This window comes from Osmia bicornis, chromosome 8 (genome assembly GCF_907164935.1).
Source record: "Osmia bicornis bicornis chromosome 8, iOsmBic2.1, whole genome shotgun sequence".
In the NCBI taxonomy this organism is placed as follows: Eukaryota; Metazoa; Arthropoda; class Insecta; order Hymenoptera; family Megachilidae; genus Osmia; species Osmia bicornis.
The window spans coordinates 10,900,187-10,919,903 of NC_060223.1; the positions used below are offsets into that span (position 1 = coordinate 10,900,187).

At 41.0% G+C, this 19,717-nt stretch overlaps 2 protein-coding genes across 15 annotated transcripts in view; one reads left to right on the forward strand and one right to left on the reverse strand.

Annotated features, from left to right (window-relative positions):
* The window catches only part of LOC114876441, a 165,176-nt gene that overhangs the window by 86,656 nt on the left and 58,803 nt on the right, over positions 1 to 19,717 (reverse strand). For all 9 annotated transcript variants that reach the window (XM_029187930.2, XM_046286779.1, XM_029187931.2 and 6 more), the window contains one exon: positions 13,168 to 13,228. In XM_029187930.2, the coding sequence (XP_029043763.2) occupies positions 13,220 to 13,228 (9 nt within the window). In that variant the 3' untranslated portion in view covers positions 13,168 to 13,219. The remainder of the gene's footprint in view (positions 1 to 13,167; positions 13,229 to 19,717) is intronic.
* The window catches only part of LOC114876428 (protein artichoke-like), a 104,116-nt gene that overhangs the window by 50,956 nt on the left and 33,443 nt on the right, over positions 1 to 19,717 (forward strand). Inside the window, exon 1 of one of the 6 annotated variants that reach the window (XM_029187906.2) lies at positions 11,764 to 11,834. The exons of 4 other annotated variants lie outside the window; for them this stretch is intronic. The gene's annotated coding sequence lies outside the window, so the exon portion shown is untranslated. Of the gene's footprint in view, positions 1 to 11,763; positions 11,835 to 19,211; positions 19,363 to 19,717 lie in introns of those variants that run through there. One more of the 6 variants, XM_029187905.2, reaches the window with a different exon arrangement.

A 19,717-nucleotide genomic window follows, 5' to 3' on the forward strand; every position in this document is an offset into this window, starting at 1 on the left:
CGTTGAGCCAATCCCAGAGAAAGAATTCGAGAGACGCGAGATCGAATAAAATCTAATGGAGTCTCTCTGCTTCTTTCTCGTCTTTCAAAAAGATTTTCCTTCACTATTTTGTCTATTTCTTGTAGTTTTGCAAACAACAACGTCAGGTAATTCTTTTAACTAGTACGCGAACGTATTGATCGGTACGGATCGCCTTCTTTTCCACTTTGACGATAAAACTTTTAGTCGAGTCCATCTCGAAGGAACTTGATCATTATCGGATCTCTCGTTATATTAAGCTTACATAAAATTGAAACGAAAAGTTCAATCGGTTCGTGGAAACTTACACAGAGGAGAATTAATTGATCGTCGATGTAATTATTTTCTTGGTCGAAACTTTCGTCAGCCGGTATTTGTGGAGCAATACTATTAATCAGTAGATATTCAGAGAATTGTCAGAGCAAATAAGATCGTGCGAAAGCAAAGTGGATTCTGATGGAATTGTTCCTAGAGAACGTGTTTGAAAACGTCCGTTACGAGTTTCAAATAATTCAGAAAGGTGCTTTATCGATTTCGTTGACGAGTTGGACGGATCCGAAGCGCTGCACCGCGCCGCCGCACCGCACCGCGCCTCGCCGCGCCGCACCGCGCCGCGGACTCAAAGTTACGGCAAAAGAATGTTTTTAAATGTCATTAATTATTGAAGTTTTGACGGCGTGACAAACTGTTATGGAACTGTTAGTTAAAACTCGGAATATCTCGTGTCCCCGCGATGAATTTATTCGCTTCGTTGCACCATCAATAATACGTTAGCAAAAGGAAATCCAAGTGAAACTCGTGAATCGCATCGCGTAAAGAGGAAACTTTTCAATCGTGATCTATCGAAATTCTTCTATAACGTCGATTTTGAAACATAGGAAGTTAAAATGGCATTTGCGGCAGATCACTTTGAAGCTTGTTCGCAGTTTTATTCTTTCCTCCTCTACGTAATTTAGATATAACTGCAACCGGTAATTGTCAACGGTCATTGTACCGACGAATTTCATTTGAACCTTCGTGACAAGATGAGAGAAATTTTAACCCCCCGTTATCGCGTGTTTCTTTCAATGAAAATTTTTCGAGCGTAAAACGCGAATTTTTCACGATATCGCTTCCGTGTTAATAATAAACTTGAAATCTTGCCTCGTTTATTTCCCGATCCCTTTGCGAGCCGGTGTGCATTCACGCGAGAATTTTTTGCAAATTATCATTTGGAAGCTGAACGATTCGATTTCTTTACACCAGCAACGCGAAAGTAACGGAAGAAACGAGATAATATATTTAGCAAGCATAAAGAGTAAACACGATGTTGGTCAACGGTAATTACAATCGCAAATTACCCATTGGTATTCATTATAAATATGAAATACCGGTATCTAAATGATAATGATTTATTCCCTAATTATAAATATTCAAACGTTTCGCGGTGGCTCCTCAATTAATTCACACAAAACCACGCTGCAACCTGTATCGATTTCTCCTTTCGAAATTTCGAAATGTCGAAATTTACCGCGTTCCTTTAATTTACTTCATTTTCCGAAATTCTGAAAATAGTCACGAAATTAACTAAAAAACAAATTTACATGATAGACGATTGAAGGGAAGAAAGACTGCGGCAAAACCCAAAAGGAAACAAGAAGATAGTCGGTCGAACCACGAAATTAATGTTTGAGGAAGAAACGTAATGGAACGTGGCTGGTATCGATAAAGGAATTATAGGGGTTGGAGGAGGGAAGGGAGGGCAAGAAATTCCGCGGCAAGCTTGTGTAACCAGTTCAAATGCCACCAATCTTGTCAGTTGATCCACTCAAACTCAGATTTGAAGCTGACTATCGTGTTCATAGAAGCGTGAAACAACAGCCTTTGTCGTGTATGTATGGTATGTATTACGTGTATGCACTATGCACAGTGGACATCTAAAGCTCGCCTTTCACGTTCACGGTTAATTGGGAAACCAGCTGTTCGACAGGGTCAGAAATGGATGGTGAGGAAAATAGCTGAAACAACAATCACTCCTTCGTGACATTGCTTTTATACAATTTCTTCTTATCGTTGCCTTTATCCAAGATAACGTTAATGGCGTTAATGGTGTTAATGGCGTCCATGGATCTTTAATTCCTGACAAATGATAGAAGAAGAAATGAGAATCGATTTCTTTCAAGTTATCTTCATGGTAAACAGTTTCTGTATTCAAAGTTTACAACTCCTGTCGGTTTCGTTTAGAGAAAGGGCAAATTGTAAGGAAGCCTCCTTCTTTCCAGCCAGCATTATCATCGGAATCGAGCACAGATGGCGCGGCGTTACGAACAAAAACGCTTCCCTATCGCGGGATTATCATTTAAATTGGCAATCGATACCGGCTCAGGATTATTCTTACTCGTCCATTTTCTCTGTTTTCTCCTTTGTCTCTGTATATTTTTCTTCTCCACACTTTTTTTACATTTGATTCGTTTCCCACATAAGCCGGAAAGCATCCGGAGAAGGTTGTTATACTTATTCTTCATCTTGTCGGATTAGATGTTGTCGCGATTCGAATTCATCGTCACAACGTTTTCTTAGAAACAGAAACAGAAACAGAAACAGAAACAGAAACAGAAACAGAAACAGAAAGAAATACGTGATTTTGAGGAAATTAATAATAAGAAGAATAGAATTAGAATACGTCTGTTCAACTAGACTTTGTGAGAATTCGTTGCAAACATTTTTCCTTCTATTCTTCTCGCTTTGAAAGCCCGACTCTGTTTACACAGAAGCAATGACTTCTCGCGTAAATAACCCCGTCGCGACGCTGCCTTTTGCGTCACTAAAAACCACCTTGTACCTCGACTCCGTTTAGAATTTCATAATTTCCTTTTTTCCCGTGGCTATGTTCTTGAAAGCGCGGCTACTCTTCACTGGCATTAAGGTTCGACGATAATATCAGGTCATATTGTCGTATTGTCTTGTTAAAAAGCTTTAGATATTTATTGTGCTTGAAAGAACACTCGGCGAGTATAATTATGAGGTAATTCTGAATTTTGTCGTAAAAATGTTAACGATAACGATGTCGATGTCGATGTCAATGTCAATCATAGGGTAGATACGTGTAACGGAGGTAATGAAGGGATCTCGACGTCAGATAACGAATAAAATTCCGTGGAAAGTGGCAAGCGGAATGCTTTTTACAATCTCTAGAACGCGTCTGATACTCTCGTTAACTGAAACCGCGCGATCAGGAGAGTTATTAAAGAGAGGTAACTAGTTGTCCTAGTAATTTGGTAGCTGGACGTGATGGGGTTTTAATGTCGGTCGAGTTTCTAACTAACTGATTAATTCGCTCCTCTGCAGCCGGTCGGTCAGTCGGTCGGTCGCTCGTTCTCAGCCGTTCATTTGCATCCCCATCTAACTATCATTCCTGACGCTGTTACAACCTCCTCCGGATTCTTTAATATTCTTTCGTGATTCCGCTTGATTGATTATAGAGTGCTCTTAATGGAGATGTCCGAAGAAGTTTCAGAAAGGCGAAATATAGCTGAGAGAATAAAAACGGTCGACTCTTCTCTTCGAACAGGTTTGAGAATAGCAGCGAGAACAAAAACATTCTTGCATTATACTCGTTGATAAATTTACGCTCTCGTCATACACAAAGTTTCTTAAAAGACATTATGTTTTACGAGTTTATGCAGCAATCTACTGTTTTAAAAGGAACAAACCGACTTCAGTAGCCCCCTTTGTCTCGTTTCATTCCAGCGCACCGGTGCAATCGCGTTAATTAATGAAATATTGAAATGAAATGAAATGAAATGAAATGAAATGAAATGAAATGAAATGATCGTAGCGGTGTTCGCAGACGGTTCTCGAGCTGTAATCCGTTTCTCATTCAATTCGTTACGCGGTTCCTTCAGGAAAAAAGGCATTACGTTTGACACACATTTGCTAGCGAGCGAGATTAAAGTGTTCTTTGAACAGCTACACCGAGAATTTTCCATTGTACCCAATTGTATATTATAACGCTTGAACGATTCACGCCCGCGACATTGAAGAATGCAGTCGCTTGTTAGATGGAACGAACCGAACCCTCGCGTTTCAACACGGAGAAATGAGAAATGAGAAATGAGAAATGAGAAATACGAGGGGGTAATTCAGAATACTTAACGCGCTAGAAAGATTAAAGCGATTATGTATCTCTGTAGAAATGCTGGACGGTATTCAGTATTGTGCAGAATGCGGTACTCTCGTTCGTTAACGCGTTTATTAAATCTAATTAACGATGAAAGAGGAACAATTGGGCAAAAGGCTGAAGCTGATCATTGATAATGAAAAATCTACAGCCCAGAGAATCATTCTACCTACAATAGATTTTATTCAACGCCTGTGCTAAAGCGGTATTAAAGTCAGCATCAAGTACTATTTAAATTAATGTCTGAAATAGTAGACATTACACCTACACCTTTGGGGTCGCGCAATGTGAAATATTCAAGGCAATCCGAAGAGTCTACCAGACTCGGAGGCTACTGTATTCGAAACTAATCTAGCAAAAGCTCGTAGCTGTTGCATTTTCCAGCTGCTATCGCTTGTAACGCAAAGAGGAGGAAGTAGCAGAAAGGAAAAAGCTTAATTTTCTGTAGTTTCTTCTTGTGTAGTGCAATTTTCTTTTCTTCCGATTTTATTGTTTCAGTGTAATAAGAAGAAAATAAGTTACTTTCGTTACCTGTGCATCCGTACACGTTTCGTTCATTCAAGCAACCTCGGTAAATTTTAAAAAGCAACCCCCTACGAAACTAATCCGATTTTATCAGCGAAAATATAAGCGCGAGACGAAACGAAACGAAACGAAACGAAACGATCGAGTTTCATTCGATTTTAATAAAAGTTGACGCTTTTATATCCATATCCATATCCAGTGGACGTGGAATGCCACCTGAAGTTACAGGCTACGATTTCCGCGACCGTTTTTCCACGCTGCCAGAAATGATTTGCACGTTCGAAGCTCGAAGCTCGAGCCACGAGCGTGCAAATTGGAAAACGACAAACGGCCTCCGATATGCATAAATCACGGCCGAAATCAATAAGCGAACCTATTGTTTTCCAGATACTTGGCCGTTTCAGACCTGTTTACTGCTTTCCATTCAGCTGTTTCATCGAGCTGAAGAACGAATTAAGAAAATGTTTTTCGTATATGTGTAAATCTATTTAAAGTGGTTTCAATACCAGTTGATATCGTAAAAAAATCGATGAAATGAAAAATTCCATCTTTTCATAGATCGAACTGAATACATAGAAAAGAGAAAAAATAGTTTGTCGAAGAAAGCGTAATTCCCGATCGTGTCAGCGAGAGGTTAATCCACACTCGGGAGAAGAAAAGGGAAGTCTTTTAATAACTTATTAGGTTCCTCGACTTCTGCCGCACCGTTCCGTTCGGCCAGAAGGGCCCGAAAGATCATAAAAATCGCAAGTCAAACACAATCTCTCGGCTCGCAGCCGTATATTTGCGGCTCCTCCACTCGTCGTCGCATCGTATCGACGACAATCCGCCGCGGTCGAGGAAAACAGCCGAAAGGCTGGCAAGTATAATGCGAATTCCCATTGTAAATCCGGCCAAGATCCTCGGGAAGATGAGCCAGGGATGAGAGACAGATCGAAAGACCAGCTCACCTTTCTTTCTTTCTTTAGAGTCGCGAATAGAGTCGAGAATAATAAAGAAAGAAAAAAGGAAAAGGAGAAGTAGGGAGAGAACAGGCTGGAAAAATGGAAAGAAAGGTGAAGCGGAGAAAGGAAAACGACGGAATCACAGATTTAATAAAGGCTGCTTGAAAGCGCGCTAAGCGAAAACCGATTTCATTATAATGTACCCCTACCATTGCGATCTATTCCTACTGGATGCTGACTGCCGCGAGATTTCACCCTCCCTTTTCACTCACCCCTTCTTCACTTTTCGTTGCACCAGTCCCGATTTCCCATGTCTGTTCAGCGTCGCCTCTGTTCTTTCTTTGCTCTCTCTTTCGATCTCTAATTTCGAACCGAAATGCGAAATCGCTACTCGCACGGTCACTGGCCAGACTCGATTGTCCGGTAAACCCCGAAACTTATCCTCGTCCCTTACTAGAGTATAGATATACATATATCCGCAGATAATTAAGAAAGTTTCGCCGAGATCCCGATTTTACGGAAAGTTTGCAACGATAGGGGTAGCAGAGAAGTTACGACAACTAGGGATATTGTGAGGATAATTTTCCTGAATATCGGTTAGGAAAAACAGTTGCGAATGAGTAACAGACGAGCAATTGAAAAACTCTGCATTGGAATTTTCATGAAACGCATTTAAAAATATCTATCGGCTCGAATGGCAGACGCGATAACTGGTTCGGAAATTTGCAAATCAAAATATCATTTTCGCATAAAAACATAATACGGTGGACGGGGTTTCTAGGTTTTTACGATCAGCCATTTTCGAAAATGTTACGGGAGGATTGTCGTCTCTCTCCATCGAGCTATTTGAACGTACATGTTGCATATTCATGCGATGACCATAGAAATTGTACCGGTCGCGGTTGTGCGAGAAATTCTATAATAGACGAGGTAATTTCGTTTCTTCCGGCAAACATTTCTTCTCGCGTTATGTGACAATTGTACGAAACGTTTGCGTTACGTCGTTCAAGCTACCGCGCCGTATCGGTTTTATTTCGAAATATATCTACTTATCTAATCAATGTTGTTGTACTTGAAAAATGTTACTTTACCGTTTTTCGTAGCGTCGTCGTTATGCAAATAATCTTGGTATACGCCGCGGCGCGCCGCGTCGTAGTGGTGAAACGTCGTAAAAGTCAGCGAGAAGCGTTATATCGATCTACAGCAAATATTGAAATTGCTCCCCTCACGCTTAGGTACATGCATAATTCAACACGACAAATTACAGACCGTCAAATTTCCGATATCGTACTATAATACGATAAGATTTAGGAAACACTGACCGCGGCTGCCAGGATTATCATGCGGCTCGTATTTCAAACTTTAACATTTTCGGTAAACTCTCCAGGCCTCATTTTCTCTCGATTTCCATCATTTAAACGAGTTCGAACGTGAATCTGACGAAAAATGACATTTTGCGTAGCTGACGTAGCTTCGATCGATCCTTCTGCGAAAGTGAGAAAGGTTCGAGTTTCGTCGGAAGGAATTTCCCACGGGCAATTTCGTAGCAGCTGGTCGCGTTTAAGAAGCAGCTAAAAACAGCTTCGTTTTCTAAGAGTAGGTACCTACCGCCTGTTTTCTGAATTTTCGTTCAACGACTCGCGTTTTCAACGGGAGAACCGGAGAGCTCTTGTGTCCCATGAAACGCTAGTCCACGCTTGGAAACCGAGCAAAGAGGGCTAGGCGATCCGTCTACAGACGTCAAAGTTCTCTGCTGACTAATTACGACGACGTCCTTCTCTCATCCCGTTCCCTCCTGCTTGTTCGACAGCAGCCAGACAGCCGGTACTAATGCGACGGAGTGGCTCTCAGATGCAATGGCATCCGTCAAATCTCATTTGCCTGCCTCTTGGGCCAGTGTTTTGCCGAGTGTCGAGACCGAGACCGAGACCGAGACCGAGACTCGTTTAGCCCCGTCGTACACCAGCTACCTTACCGGCCAATAATAACCGGCTCGACGAGCGGAAAATTAGTTTCTGATTGGATTAGCAACCGGTTAGTCGAGCTACAGGCTTGTTTTTCGCTTCTACGAACGGTCAAATGTCGCCTGAACCTGACAGAACTCTACCGGATTAATCGGTTTATTGAATCAAAACGTTGATTGATTGATTGCTCCAATTTGAGTACGGGATCATTTTTATAAAAATAGCTAGGTAAAATTCCAATTAAAATGTAAACCAAATTATTACTTTACGAAACTTATTCTTAGACAAAGGTTAATTGCAGAAACGCGAAAGGGACAAACCATTTCAACCTATTGCAAACTGCAGCAAACTCGCTACATAGCATCTGGACATAGAGTGTTAATCCCATTTATCCGTGCAGTTCGTGACGATTTTGCTGAGCCCAAGTAAGCATTGTGCTCAGCATTGACGATCTGAGTACCTATAAAAACTTGAATAAGCAAACGAGATAACTGTAAAACTCCACTTTATAATTATCGCGTGACGTTTCTACGTCTAATCGGATGTTATCGATTCTTTAACAAAATTTTACTCTTTTAGATCGTTTGCGAAACGTGTCAGATAGAATGTCCGATAGAAAACTGATTATGTATAACTGTAGATTGTCAGTTATCGGAATGATTTTAATCCGCATTAAGATACTTACTTTCAATCATGTTGATTGAACAAGTAATATTTATAGGTAAAAAAGTTCGATCCATTTGAATAAAATAGAGTTTTCATAATCTACATTTCATTCAAATCATGACGCGATTAGATATATAATATGATTTACATGGCGGCACTTGATTAAACGAGAAGGAAACTTGTCAATCTTAAGAACATTCCACCCTTTTCTATAATAACTTTATTTTCGATAATACTTGCTTCAAGAGCTTTCGAAACGACCAAGTTCGCGTATTTAGTACTATTTAGATTTACGATTAGATGTATCTTTAGAGAGATCTTTTCAGCGGCGCGCGGCGATAGCGGGAACGTTAAAGCGAATTACCCAGTCTTATCAGCCGTTATGAAATATTGCGATTTCACAATGGATAATATTACCTAAAGAGAATGAAGAGAGGGCTAGACGCGCGGTTACGCTCCAACTCTGCGAACGTACTAACGGTGAACGTTTAATCTTCGTTTTAACCTGAACTTCTAGCAGAAGTTAAACATTTAATAAGACAGAGATTTTTCCGGCTGCCACGGATAACGCAACAATCTTTAAAACACACTTTTACTATTTCGTACATTCCTACGAAATCCTATCAGCCTGGTTTCTACTGATCAATAGCCATGCACCCGCGGTTCTATCCAACTATTACAAATCTATTCTACTTATATGACTTTACGATTAGAGTCATTAAAAATGAATACAACTGTATAAGAAGAAGCTTTCTGTCCACCTGTGCTTCTATTCTCCCGATTTCCCATGTCTGACCACCTACCAACAATGAATGGCCATCTACCGTTCTACTACTACCCTACTGAATGGGTCCCCGCCTGACCTATCGTAAATCTATACTACTTACATACATGTATCGTTCGCTGTCTTTAACGCTTTCATCGTCACGCTAGACTCGTTCAAAACCTTTTCAATTCTCTCTCTCTCTCTCTCTCTCTCTCTCTCTCTGTTAACCATATTTACAAACATTTAGTAAGATTATTTATGAACCGAGTAAGTAAGTTAACGTAAAAGTTCTTCTCCCATAACTTTTTATCTCGAACGCAAATGAACGTCGTTTTTCATTATTTTACGAGCAATTCCCGGGAATTACGTTGTTCGTAGCAATTATTAAAATACATGCTTACGAGGTGAATAATTTTCTTGCCCAAGAACATTTACCCTGGCCGTGTTTCTTACCGCTAGAACCGAAGAGAAATCACCGCTAAGTGTATTCTAAGGATAATAAAAAAAAAGCTATTCTTCCATTTCTGAACGTGTAAATGGAGAGTGTGTTTTTACCTCAGACTGAAAGCGATAGAAATCAAAATGACGAGGGAAGAGCTTTTCAATAGAAAGAATGTGACCGATTCATAGTTGAAATAATCACATTACCGGCTGCATAACGATTACGAGTTTAAATTTACCACGACTCGGCTGCATTTATGAAGGAAATAAACAAGTTGGCGAACTTTTAAATGAATTTATTATATTTGTGAAATAGCAATCTACGACGAAACGGTGCAGGAAACTCGTAGCGTAATTATCCCCTGTTAAAAGTTCGCGAAGAAACAATTTCCACCGCTTTTTCTTCGTTTCTCCTTCCTTCTACTAGACCCCTTCTTCCCGTGACTCGATGATTCTTTGTCGTGGCAACAACCGCGAGCGTTTCGCAAACGAGAGAAAGAAGAAAAATTAGTCGGACGTAATTACTTTTTGCAAAAACTTTAATAACTTCCGTGCTTAGAAAACTAAAAGAGAAAATGAATGCCTAGAGAATTCGTAAAATCTCGAAAAATTGCTTTCGCCCTTTTTCCTTTTCGCTCCTTTCAGCGTCGAGATTTCGCGCGTGTTCCCGATTTTTACGCACACACTTCTTTGCTCTCTCTGATAGAACAAGTCGAGAAATACGTGCAGGAAATACGAGAAAAGTTCTTTCAACTTTTCCAAACTTTTCGTCCGGGTCTCCTTATAATCTTCCACTAACTTATTAGCTCTCGAGCTCGAACTCGAACGTGCAACGATCACGCTCGTGTTTCTCTTCTGTTGAAATTACGAGCTAGATTCGGCCGATAAATAATCGAGAATCACGTTAGGTGAAAAAGTTGGATCACTCTTTTCGCACAGAATCTTGCAAGATTCATCTTGCTAGATGAAAATGAAATTTTTTTTGCCTAGCTTTTAAATAGAGAACGACTTCCAATCAAATTACCGTCTCACGCATAACTTTTGTTCCGACCTTCATCATCAATTGAATTTCTATCTGCCACTGTGTTCTCTCTATCATGGAATTTACATACCTATAGATTGCACCATTTTGATCCTTACTTTACATACATACACTTTTATTATACATATTATTATCAGCAAAGCACCTCGTGTAACCAGAGAAATTCTATATATGCATCAGACTATGGTATGTACATACATATTATGAAACTTTTCCCGTTTACGATTCTCAAGATATCAAAATGTTGCTTCTTAAAGTCAATATTTCAACGAGTCGCAAGTTTCTTCGTTTCTCTGTTAAACTGAACGGTTGCACTGAAATACACGACTGCGAAGTAACAACACTGGCGGATACTGTTATCGCAAACAGAGTGCAGCGAACACGACCCGCTTTTGTTCACACGATTCTGCATGGAACTGCTTTGGAACAATGACATCTCAAAGGACCTCGCTACCGGACAGTTTGTGAACTGCAATATCGCAAATGACGAGGTGCGCAAGGCTAAAAGAGTCGTCGTATCGTGGTAGTATCGCTTCCTGAAAGTCGCTAACAATAAGAGAACTGTTGTACAGGCAAGGAAATATGCATGAGCGATGCGTTCTCAGAATATTTTAGGTACTTATGTATGTATGTATGTATGTAAGACGAAGAAGAAAAATTTACCAATAAAACGATCAGACACTGCTGCCGTTACACCTCGATCACCCTTAATAACCAACATTAAGGCTATGATCGGAAAATTCGGAATTCATATTCCACGAAGGTTGCAACGACTTGTACGAAATCGATCCAGCTCTCGCAATTGGTAGAACGTAACACGAGCCCGGTCCGAATTAATTACGCGCGACACTATCGCGTTTCCAGGCTCGAGGTGTAGACAGTTGGCGCGCAAATCCCAACGAGGGGATCCCCTGCAACATATTTCATTTATCCGAAAAGTTGTCAGCCTCGTGGAAAGGAAAACTAATCGTAAGCGGCGCGACGAGCAGTCATTGTTTTCCGTGTCGTGTGTCGTTAACGACGATCGCTCGACCCCTTCGTTCAACCCCCTTCGCACATCCTTGCCATTGCAATTTAATGGCAATTCGAGTACCTCGATACACTTTCTCGTCTTGGTTTATTCGTTTATTCATTTGCGCGAAATCGTTGCCACGAATTCCAACCAGAAATCCTGTCGTCCTACAGCGTAGCTATTATTTTCAATTGAATTTCAAGTGAATTTCAAGTGAATTTCATTAAAAAAGTATCAGATTATTTCAAGTATTAAGATTAAAAAGAGCCGACACATTGGCTCGCTTATTATTCAAAGGTAAGAGTAAGTAAGTACTACTTGTACAGTCCCTTTTAGTTTCACTGCTAAAAAATGTACACGAACCCAAAGAATAGTTGCAATCTGTCACGAAGCCCCCCGACTTATGCAATTTATAAACTGCCATGGAATGTCAGTCTGATCGGAAAGTATGTTGGAAATTGTGTGCCGTATCGAAAATATTCTGAAATTATTCAAATCACGCGAACCAGTTTATCCGTAGTCCGCGTGCCATGGAATATTAATAATGGAATAAGCGAAATTTAATACGTAATTTCGTTACGTAAACATACCTGAATTTCATGAATTACGTTTCAGCTTCTGTATTATGCATGAGGTTGGCTCCTGTAAACGCACAAAGCTTTTTCTACTGTCTTGATCGTCAGGTAAATTGCGATCTGTCCTGTCACATTTACACATAGCAGGGATACGGTCGACCCGTTTCTTACGAATAAACATTGTTTTACGCTTCGAAAAGCACTTGTGCAGCTTGAAAGCGATAACAAGAAGTCCTTTTGTGAAACAGCAAAAGCGTCGTGAATCGAGCATAAAGTACGCGTACAGTGTAAGTACACTGTAGGGAATCATAACGATATCATTTACACGGTACTACTATGTTTTCACACCGTCTATACTCGTGCGAAAGTTTTCGGTACCATTAGTGCGTCAACGTTTGTCAAACGACGAGAAAAGGAAGCGTGAAAGCTGTGTCAATATTGCGAGCAATTTAAACGTAGTCAAGTCAACGGAAACAGGATTAAAAAGGAATAACCGAGCTTCTTACAACGATAAAAGAGAGAGAGAGAGAAAGAAAGAAAGAAAGAAAGAAAGAAAGAAAGAAAGAAAGAAAGAAGTCGTTGAAATAGAAAGAATGGTCGGATCAAACACAGAAACGATTGGTAGCAATCGACTGGTTTGATTTACGAGCAAACCGATTGAATTTAATTCAGAATCGACAACCGTGCCTCTCGAGCGCTACACCACCGCACCGTACGATTGATTTTGTCTTCTATTCAACGGATTATTTGGAATATCAGCCGCGTAATTGAATTTGTGTAATTGAATCTCCGACATCGATGGGCTGCGATTAATTTTAAGGGCGGTGCTTTTATCGATCCCATCGTAAACTCATTTCAGGTTACCTTAACCCTCGAGGGAAAAATCCCCGAGAAATGCAACGTGAAAAAGTTTTACCCTGATTCGGTGCACAAATTAATAAACATTTTTAACTAGTACCTACTCATATAGTACGCGAACCTATTTCTATTTCATCTTGAAAATTACAGGATGTCAGTCATAACAAATGCACTTATTGTATTTGAAAATTACTCACTCTTGGTGAAACTCCCACAGCAGGCAAGGCACAGCAGACTCCCCATGAATTTTCATGATTCCTGAAATATAAAATAAAAAAATCAAGGTTAGGTATTTGACGAGTCGACGAGCTGTTTACTAGCTTAATTTTCTGGCACAACAGACCGTTTCCAACAAGAGGAACAAGATCCCTTAAACGCTCTACCCCCGTGGTGGCTAATTTGATCGCGAGATAATAGGTAATCTCGTTGGTATAGCTGGCCGATTTGGTTTGTAAATAAATTGTCGATCGGCGGAAGCCGCCAGCCATTATGAATATTCCTCGCAGGGGAAAATATAAACGCTGTATTCGCGCGTTTTGACCAGGAATTTAATAGGGGAGAAAGAGATAGACGTTATTCGATCGCGAACCATCGAGCGTTATTGCGTTAGGGCTGACTACGCCGTTTCCAATCTTGAATTATAGGGCTTTCTCACCGGATCGATCGAGATTATGCTGTATTACGCTGGTGATCGCGCGTTTCAGCGTTTTAACGCTCTATAATCCCCTCCCATCCTATACGCTTTTCCTATACACTTGATCGTTTATCTTCTTTCAAAGTGTTCAAAATTAAAACGATTATGTACCTATTATTCCTAATACGAAACGAAGCCAACAACATTCCCATTTTCCATTGTGAACAGGCATCCGTCGTTCTTGAGAACATACCCTGATAGTTAATTAAACGTGGTAAAAATTTTCTTGGAAACAAACGCATCGTAGTTATGTCTCAACCCTTTTTGACTAATTAAAGCGTAGCACGTAACATTAATTAACACGCTGTTCTGTGTACGAATGAGATCAGGCCTTGTAGGATGAAAAATTAGGCGACGTAATTGACACCAGCGCATCGCAGAGCAGCGCAGCGCAGCGGTTCCTTCAAGCGCTCCCAATAAATCGCCCTCGATTACTTTTTTCTCGATCCTTCTTTCTCTGTTTCCGTGGCAGCTCGATCCTTTTCTCTTGAAGGGGCGAAAGCTTCGAACAAATGAAACCTTCGAACTCGTTACAGCTACGCGAAGAAACGAATTTATCGTCGAAATTCAGGTCAAAGGTCCATCGGGTAAAAATTGAACTCCATTGAGTTAAGAAGCGCGATAAGAATGTCGGCGAACTTTCGCCTCCTTTCTAATGACGGAACCGAGTGGCTTCCGATTAAATTGATATTTTCATTTAACTTTCCCATACTTTGTATGGACCAATTAGAAGAATTATTTCAAATATACATATATTGCTTATAAATGTACGTGTATGCTGTATGAACTTTTATAAACTCAACTTTATAAATACAAAGATTTCGAATTCTGTTGAAAATCTGCTTGAATGGTGACGAATAGCGTGGTAAATAATTATCCGGCTGTTGGAAAATTGACAGTCAAGAAGCAGCATCGGAACCTGAATTGGAAGCCGATAATTATCAAGGAATTAATTATAGCGAATCGAGAAGAGCCACGCCTGTTTCGCGTCGAGCAGAATTTGACGGCGATTGTCATAGGGTTCTGGCCGATCTGCGACTCGACACACCGTATACCATATAAGTACATGTATGTATTTAGTTAGATGCACCCGTTAAGCTGACTGCCGATAGAACTTGTCCAAGTTGCAAAAGCGAGACTGCACGTTCTCGCACCGGCTGTTCCCAAGTTCGCGTTTGATTCAGCGAAATAGTTGCCGTGATAACTTTACACTCGATCCCTCTATGCTACAGGATTAACGTCGAAAACTAGATCCTCGAATATGTACAGAAACAGATTATTTCCTGGGAGTGCAGAAATTTCAAAATTCTCCATCTCATGAAAGAATTACGATAAAAACGAATTAAGATGAACTTCCGCACTCCTGGAGGTTAAAGTTAATCAGATCTGTGTCTGGCTGTTAAAATTCGAATTGAACCGTGCATCCTTCGTCTTAATCATCTTTCATTACTTTTGCACGGTGTTGCATTCACTCATTATTGCTCTCTCGACTTGAACCGGGGCTACTTAACCAGACCGTTATATTTCCAACTTCGCCAACTTGTTCGTAGTATTATACAATTCAGAACTACATCATTGTTTCGATTTCTTCTCCTTCGTTCTCTTTTCGTGGTAAGCTTGTAATTCGTCGTAGCATAGAAACAATTCTAACTGAAAATACACGAAACGCATCCATCACAACCATCATAACCATGCTTTTCTCCTTGCTTTAAAGGAAGAGAAAAGAGAAAAAGGAGAGCGTGGCATGTTCTTAAAAGCACGAACTTTCCGCCGCCGCCGCCGCCGCCGCCGCCGCCACAGCATTGATTGGCAGCGTGTCGGAAGAAATTGTGGACGGTAGAAGGAGGACTCTCGCACCAACCCTCGTTTTCTTTTCTCTTGCCAACACGCCGCTCCTCCTTCCAAGGGCGCGATTACCATTTTATCGGGTCTGATTTGCGAGCACTTTACACGAACCCTGTTACTAGATGGGGGATTGCCAGCGAACTGGTGCACTTACCAGCAACCTCGTCGCTCTTTCGAGGGGATTTTAGCCAGGTACCAGGTGCCACCTATGCGTACCTCTTTTATATTGATGCACACGTGTGTTGCATTCAACGACACAAGTCGATACCTACGATATTCGAGAAAATATCTTTATTACACTCAAACTTTTTCTCTTTTCTTTCCTTTTTTTCTCGAAATATCAATAGGTTGTGTAGGTAGCTATCTATTGAAACTGAGATACGATTAACCTTTTAATTGATAAAACGATTGATAAGCGATTAATTGTTGTTTTTTGTCAACTATCTTACTATGTATAAGACTTGGAGTATTTACGAGTTACCCGTTAGCTCGAGTCGATTCTCATTGTCGGCTAACGAGCGTTCAGCATCCCCTCGAAAAACGAGGACGCGCGATAATGCACCAGCTGAGCACTAACCCTCTCGTGATTGCTTGCCAACACTCGATTTATCGATCAACACTTGTTGTGCGGTTTCTTGGACTTGGTCGTCTTAACGTTTCACATCGTGCGACAACTTTCTTTCTAGCCAACCCTCTTTATATCGAGAGCGTTTGTTTGCTATTCTAAGTGCTTTCGTTAATCTTTTTCGTCGTTGCAAATCCAGGAAGTCGCGAATTTTTCAATTTTATCGGCTCAAACTCTATCAGTCTTGTCTAATAAAATAGAGAGAATGAGATCGATGCGAATAAATAGGAAATCACGTATGTACCATATGTGTGAATTTCAATCTGACCCAGGATGAAAACAATGTTTGCCGACGTCTCGCGGTTTATCCTGCAACTCGATACGAGTTTGGTGAATCGATCACGAATATCATAAACAGCGTCGCATCGGAAGAAAGCTTCGTGTAAACAGTGATTTAATTCGATTCTGTAATTTTCGAGGGCTGGATCGTCGCGTCGCGTCGCGTCGCGTCGCGTCGCGTCGCGTTGGATTAATTGGAATCGCAGATAATCGGAATCGTGTTGTCTGTCAATTATTGTTCAACAAACGAATTGAAAGGTACATTGATTACGTTTTGCGCTGGACGATCATCGAATCTCACGTTTCCATTAATAATTCGTTGTAAACCGAACAAGAATAATAAAGCGTGAACAGTGTATGGCTGAAACGTTGGTTGGGGCGAAAAAAGTCCCTTGAGAAAAACCAGGCCGCTTCCGCAATGAAACTGTTGTCTGAAATTAACGAGCCGCTCGTGTACCAATCGCACGGATGGCTGGTAAACAATTATTAGCCCATTATCTCGCGGACATTAATTACCCTCGATTAAACTATAAACTATAAACTATAAACTATAAACTATAAACTGTTCGCCGTAATTACTCGGCGTGGCCGAGTTCCAACACGGATAAAAAGAATATTGTATAAGAAAACGTTCTCTTCTGCCAATACTGGCTCGACGATCTTTTACTTTTTGCCATAATAATAATTAAAAGTGGTACTGCATAGGTCATGCACTTTTCTTATAAAAATTTTCAAAAGGGATACTTTCTTGAGAAAGAAAAGGAAAGTGGGTACATATCGTAAAAAGAGTTGAAGAATGACCTACCAGAAACAGAAGCATTAGTACTCGAGCAAGGATCAGAGAATATTCCATGCACAGTGCAGAGTTGCATACATGGGGGTGTGCAACGAGCGTAATCACCAAGGTGGAATCCCATTTTTCCAAGCCACGCGACCACTGGTCATGCAAGAGTCGTAATTACCTCGCGTAATTAGCAGATAACAGATAGACAGAGATACACCCTTGGTTTCCAACGTGTCCTGCACACCGGCCACTGGTTATGCCTGGTTCACGATGCGAGAATAACGAGTCCAACCAGCTCGATTACTCTTTCTTCTTTTTCTTTTTCTTTTTCTTTCGTCGAAAAGATTTCAACTCGTTACGCTCGTGGCCTGTGAATTATTACAATAGGTACGGCTCGCGCGAATGCTCGCAATTATGAATCTATTAAAGAGATCCTTAGAAATATATACTTTGCAGATACGACGAATGCGATAACAGGTATTTCGTTACCAACTCGTAATTGAACATTTTTCCTCTCACCCTGCCTCTATTCTGGTATCCCCTAAATTTCAGACAAGCCTAATTTCCAAGTTGTCATAGACATCGCAGATGTGGCCGCCATTCAAATAGTTGGTCGACGTTTAAACGAGTTTCCAGCAGAATAGAAACGTCGAGTCGAGGAAAAAGGGGGATGAGAACAGACCGATGATCATGGGGAGAAACTTTTCCCGTTTCCCGTGATTCGTTGGCTGTCGAGAACGGGTCCAAGGGTGATTATCGTACCTTTTGGCCGGCCAGTTAGCGACACAATCCGATTAGACGATTTAAAATCGATGAGGGGCTCGACTGGTGACGGATGGAAAGTGGACGATGGCTGATGGAATCGTGCTAAACTGCTAGGGACAGCGACCGGACAGCGCGGCGGTTCGCAATTACCATTCATTACTTTGTTGGAACCAATTGACATAACTGATTGGTATTCGGCTGCCACGCCACCCTCAAAGGACCTTCGAAGCACGGGAAGGGTGCTAATGCAGTTAGCCACGTCTGATCGTGAGTGCAATGTTACTTGCGTCTACATCGGATCCTATCCAACAAATTGTCAATTATGTTATTATATATAACAAGGCAATCTTTTTTCATTTCTCGATATTGATGTCAGCCCATGCTATTTTAGAGTAGGTATATCAAGACGATAATAAATATCAGCTGTTATTTTCAAGATTACCAAGGGAATATCAAAGACCGGGGATCGATAATATCGAAGAACACTTAATTTGTTTAACTATTGCTCGTGAATGGACGATAAGCTATCCTCGTATAATGCTAAATAGTGAACATCGAACCCGATTGTTCACCTCTATTTGCCCGCGTGTGAAACATCCCCCGTGAGAATTTCCCCTGATCAAGGATCAAGAGGGGAACGTTGGACGGTATTGGCCGGCTGAATTTTATGCCGCTCCGAATCCAATTACCCTGAATAATTTATCGGCGAATCACAGACGTTAATGACATCGGGTCGAATTAAGCGAGCTTTCGAAAAGTGCACCGGCCACTGGAGTCCGCGAGAACACGCTCCTGTCGCCAATTAGTATTCATGTCATGGATAAAGTTCGCGTTTTTACGTCGACCTCGACCAGTTCGATTATTCACGCCACTCGATGTAACTGCCTCCTGATTTCGTATTCCTTTTTTATAGCTTTTCGATCACTCTACTCGCGCTATATCATTTCGGGGCTCGTTCTTGCGTTTTCCATTCTTTTTGTCCCTTTTTTTTCAGCGATGGACGTTCAGCATGTGATTTAGACGTTTCTAATTTCTAATTTTTAATAATTCGAAAAAACGTTGAAACTACCATAAATATTGTCAAGACCTCTTACCATTTCTTTTCACGCTTTTGTCGTTTGTTAACGAAAAGAAAGAGCAGAAAAAGCAGAAAAAGCAGAAAAAAAAAAACAGAAAAAGGAAGGAAGAAGGAAGTTAGCGATTACCTAAATCGTCCTTTGAAATTGCCCATCATTCCCGCAACGAATCCTACAAGTATGCAAGAAGTTTGCCGGGACGGGGAAACGATCGTTCAACGTCGTCGACAGGAAGGGGTCGCAAAAACCGCTCGACGGATGCAGTTCGCTGCGTTAAACGGAAATCGTTTCAGCGAAATTCGGAGAAACCTGGCTGGCTTCCCGGTGAGAGAAACTGGTCTAAATGGCTCGAAAATTGTAACAGGCTTCCCGATCTTACTCAAGTATTAGCCGCTATTTATCATTATCAGTTAACTTTCCCTTCGGCCCGACGCGACGCGACACTTCGTCCAGAATATCGCTTAGTCAGATTTTGCGGAATGAGAGAAGAGGACTAAGAATCTAAGGACTAAGAAAGTTCGCTGGTTACAGGGAAATATATTTTTCAACATTTTTCCTTTGACACGACCAGAGGGGGCGGGGGGCTGAAACTTATAAAAGTTTTAATGATTTCTCCTGTACCGCAGGCTACTTCGCTATCTGATCAACTTTTACAAAACGAATCGTTTCGTTCTTATTT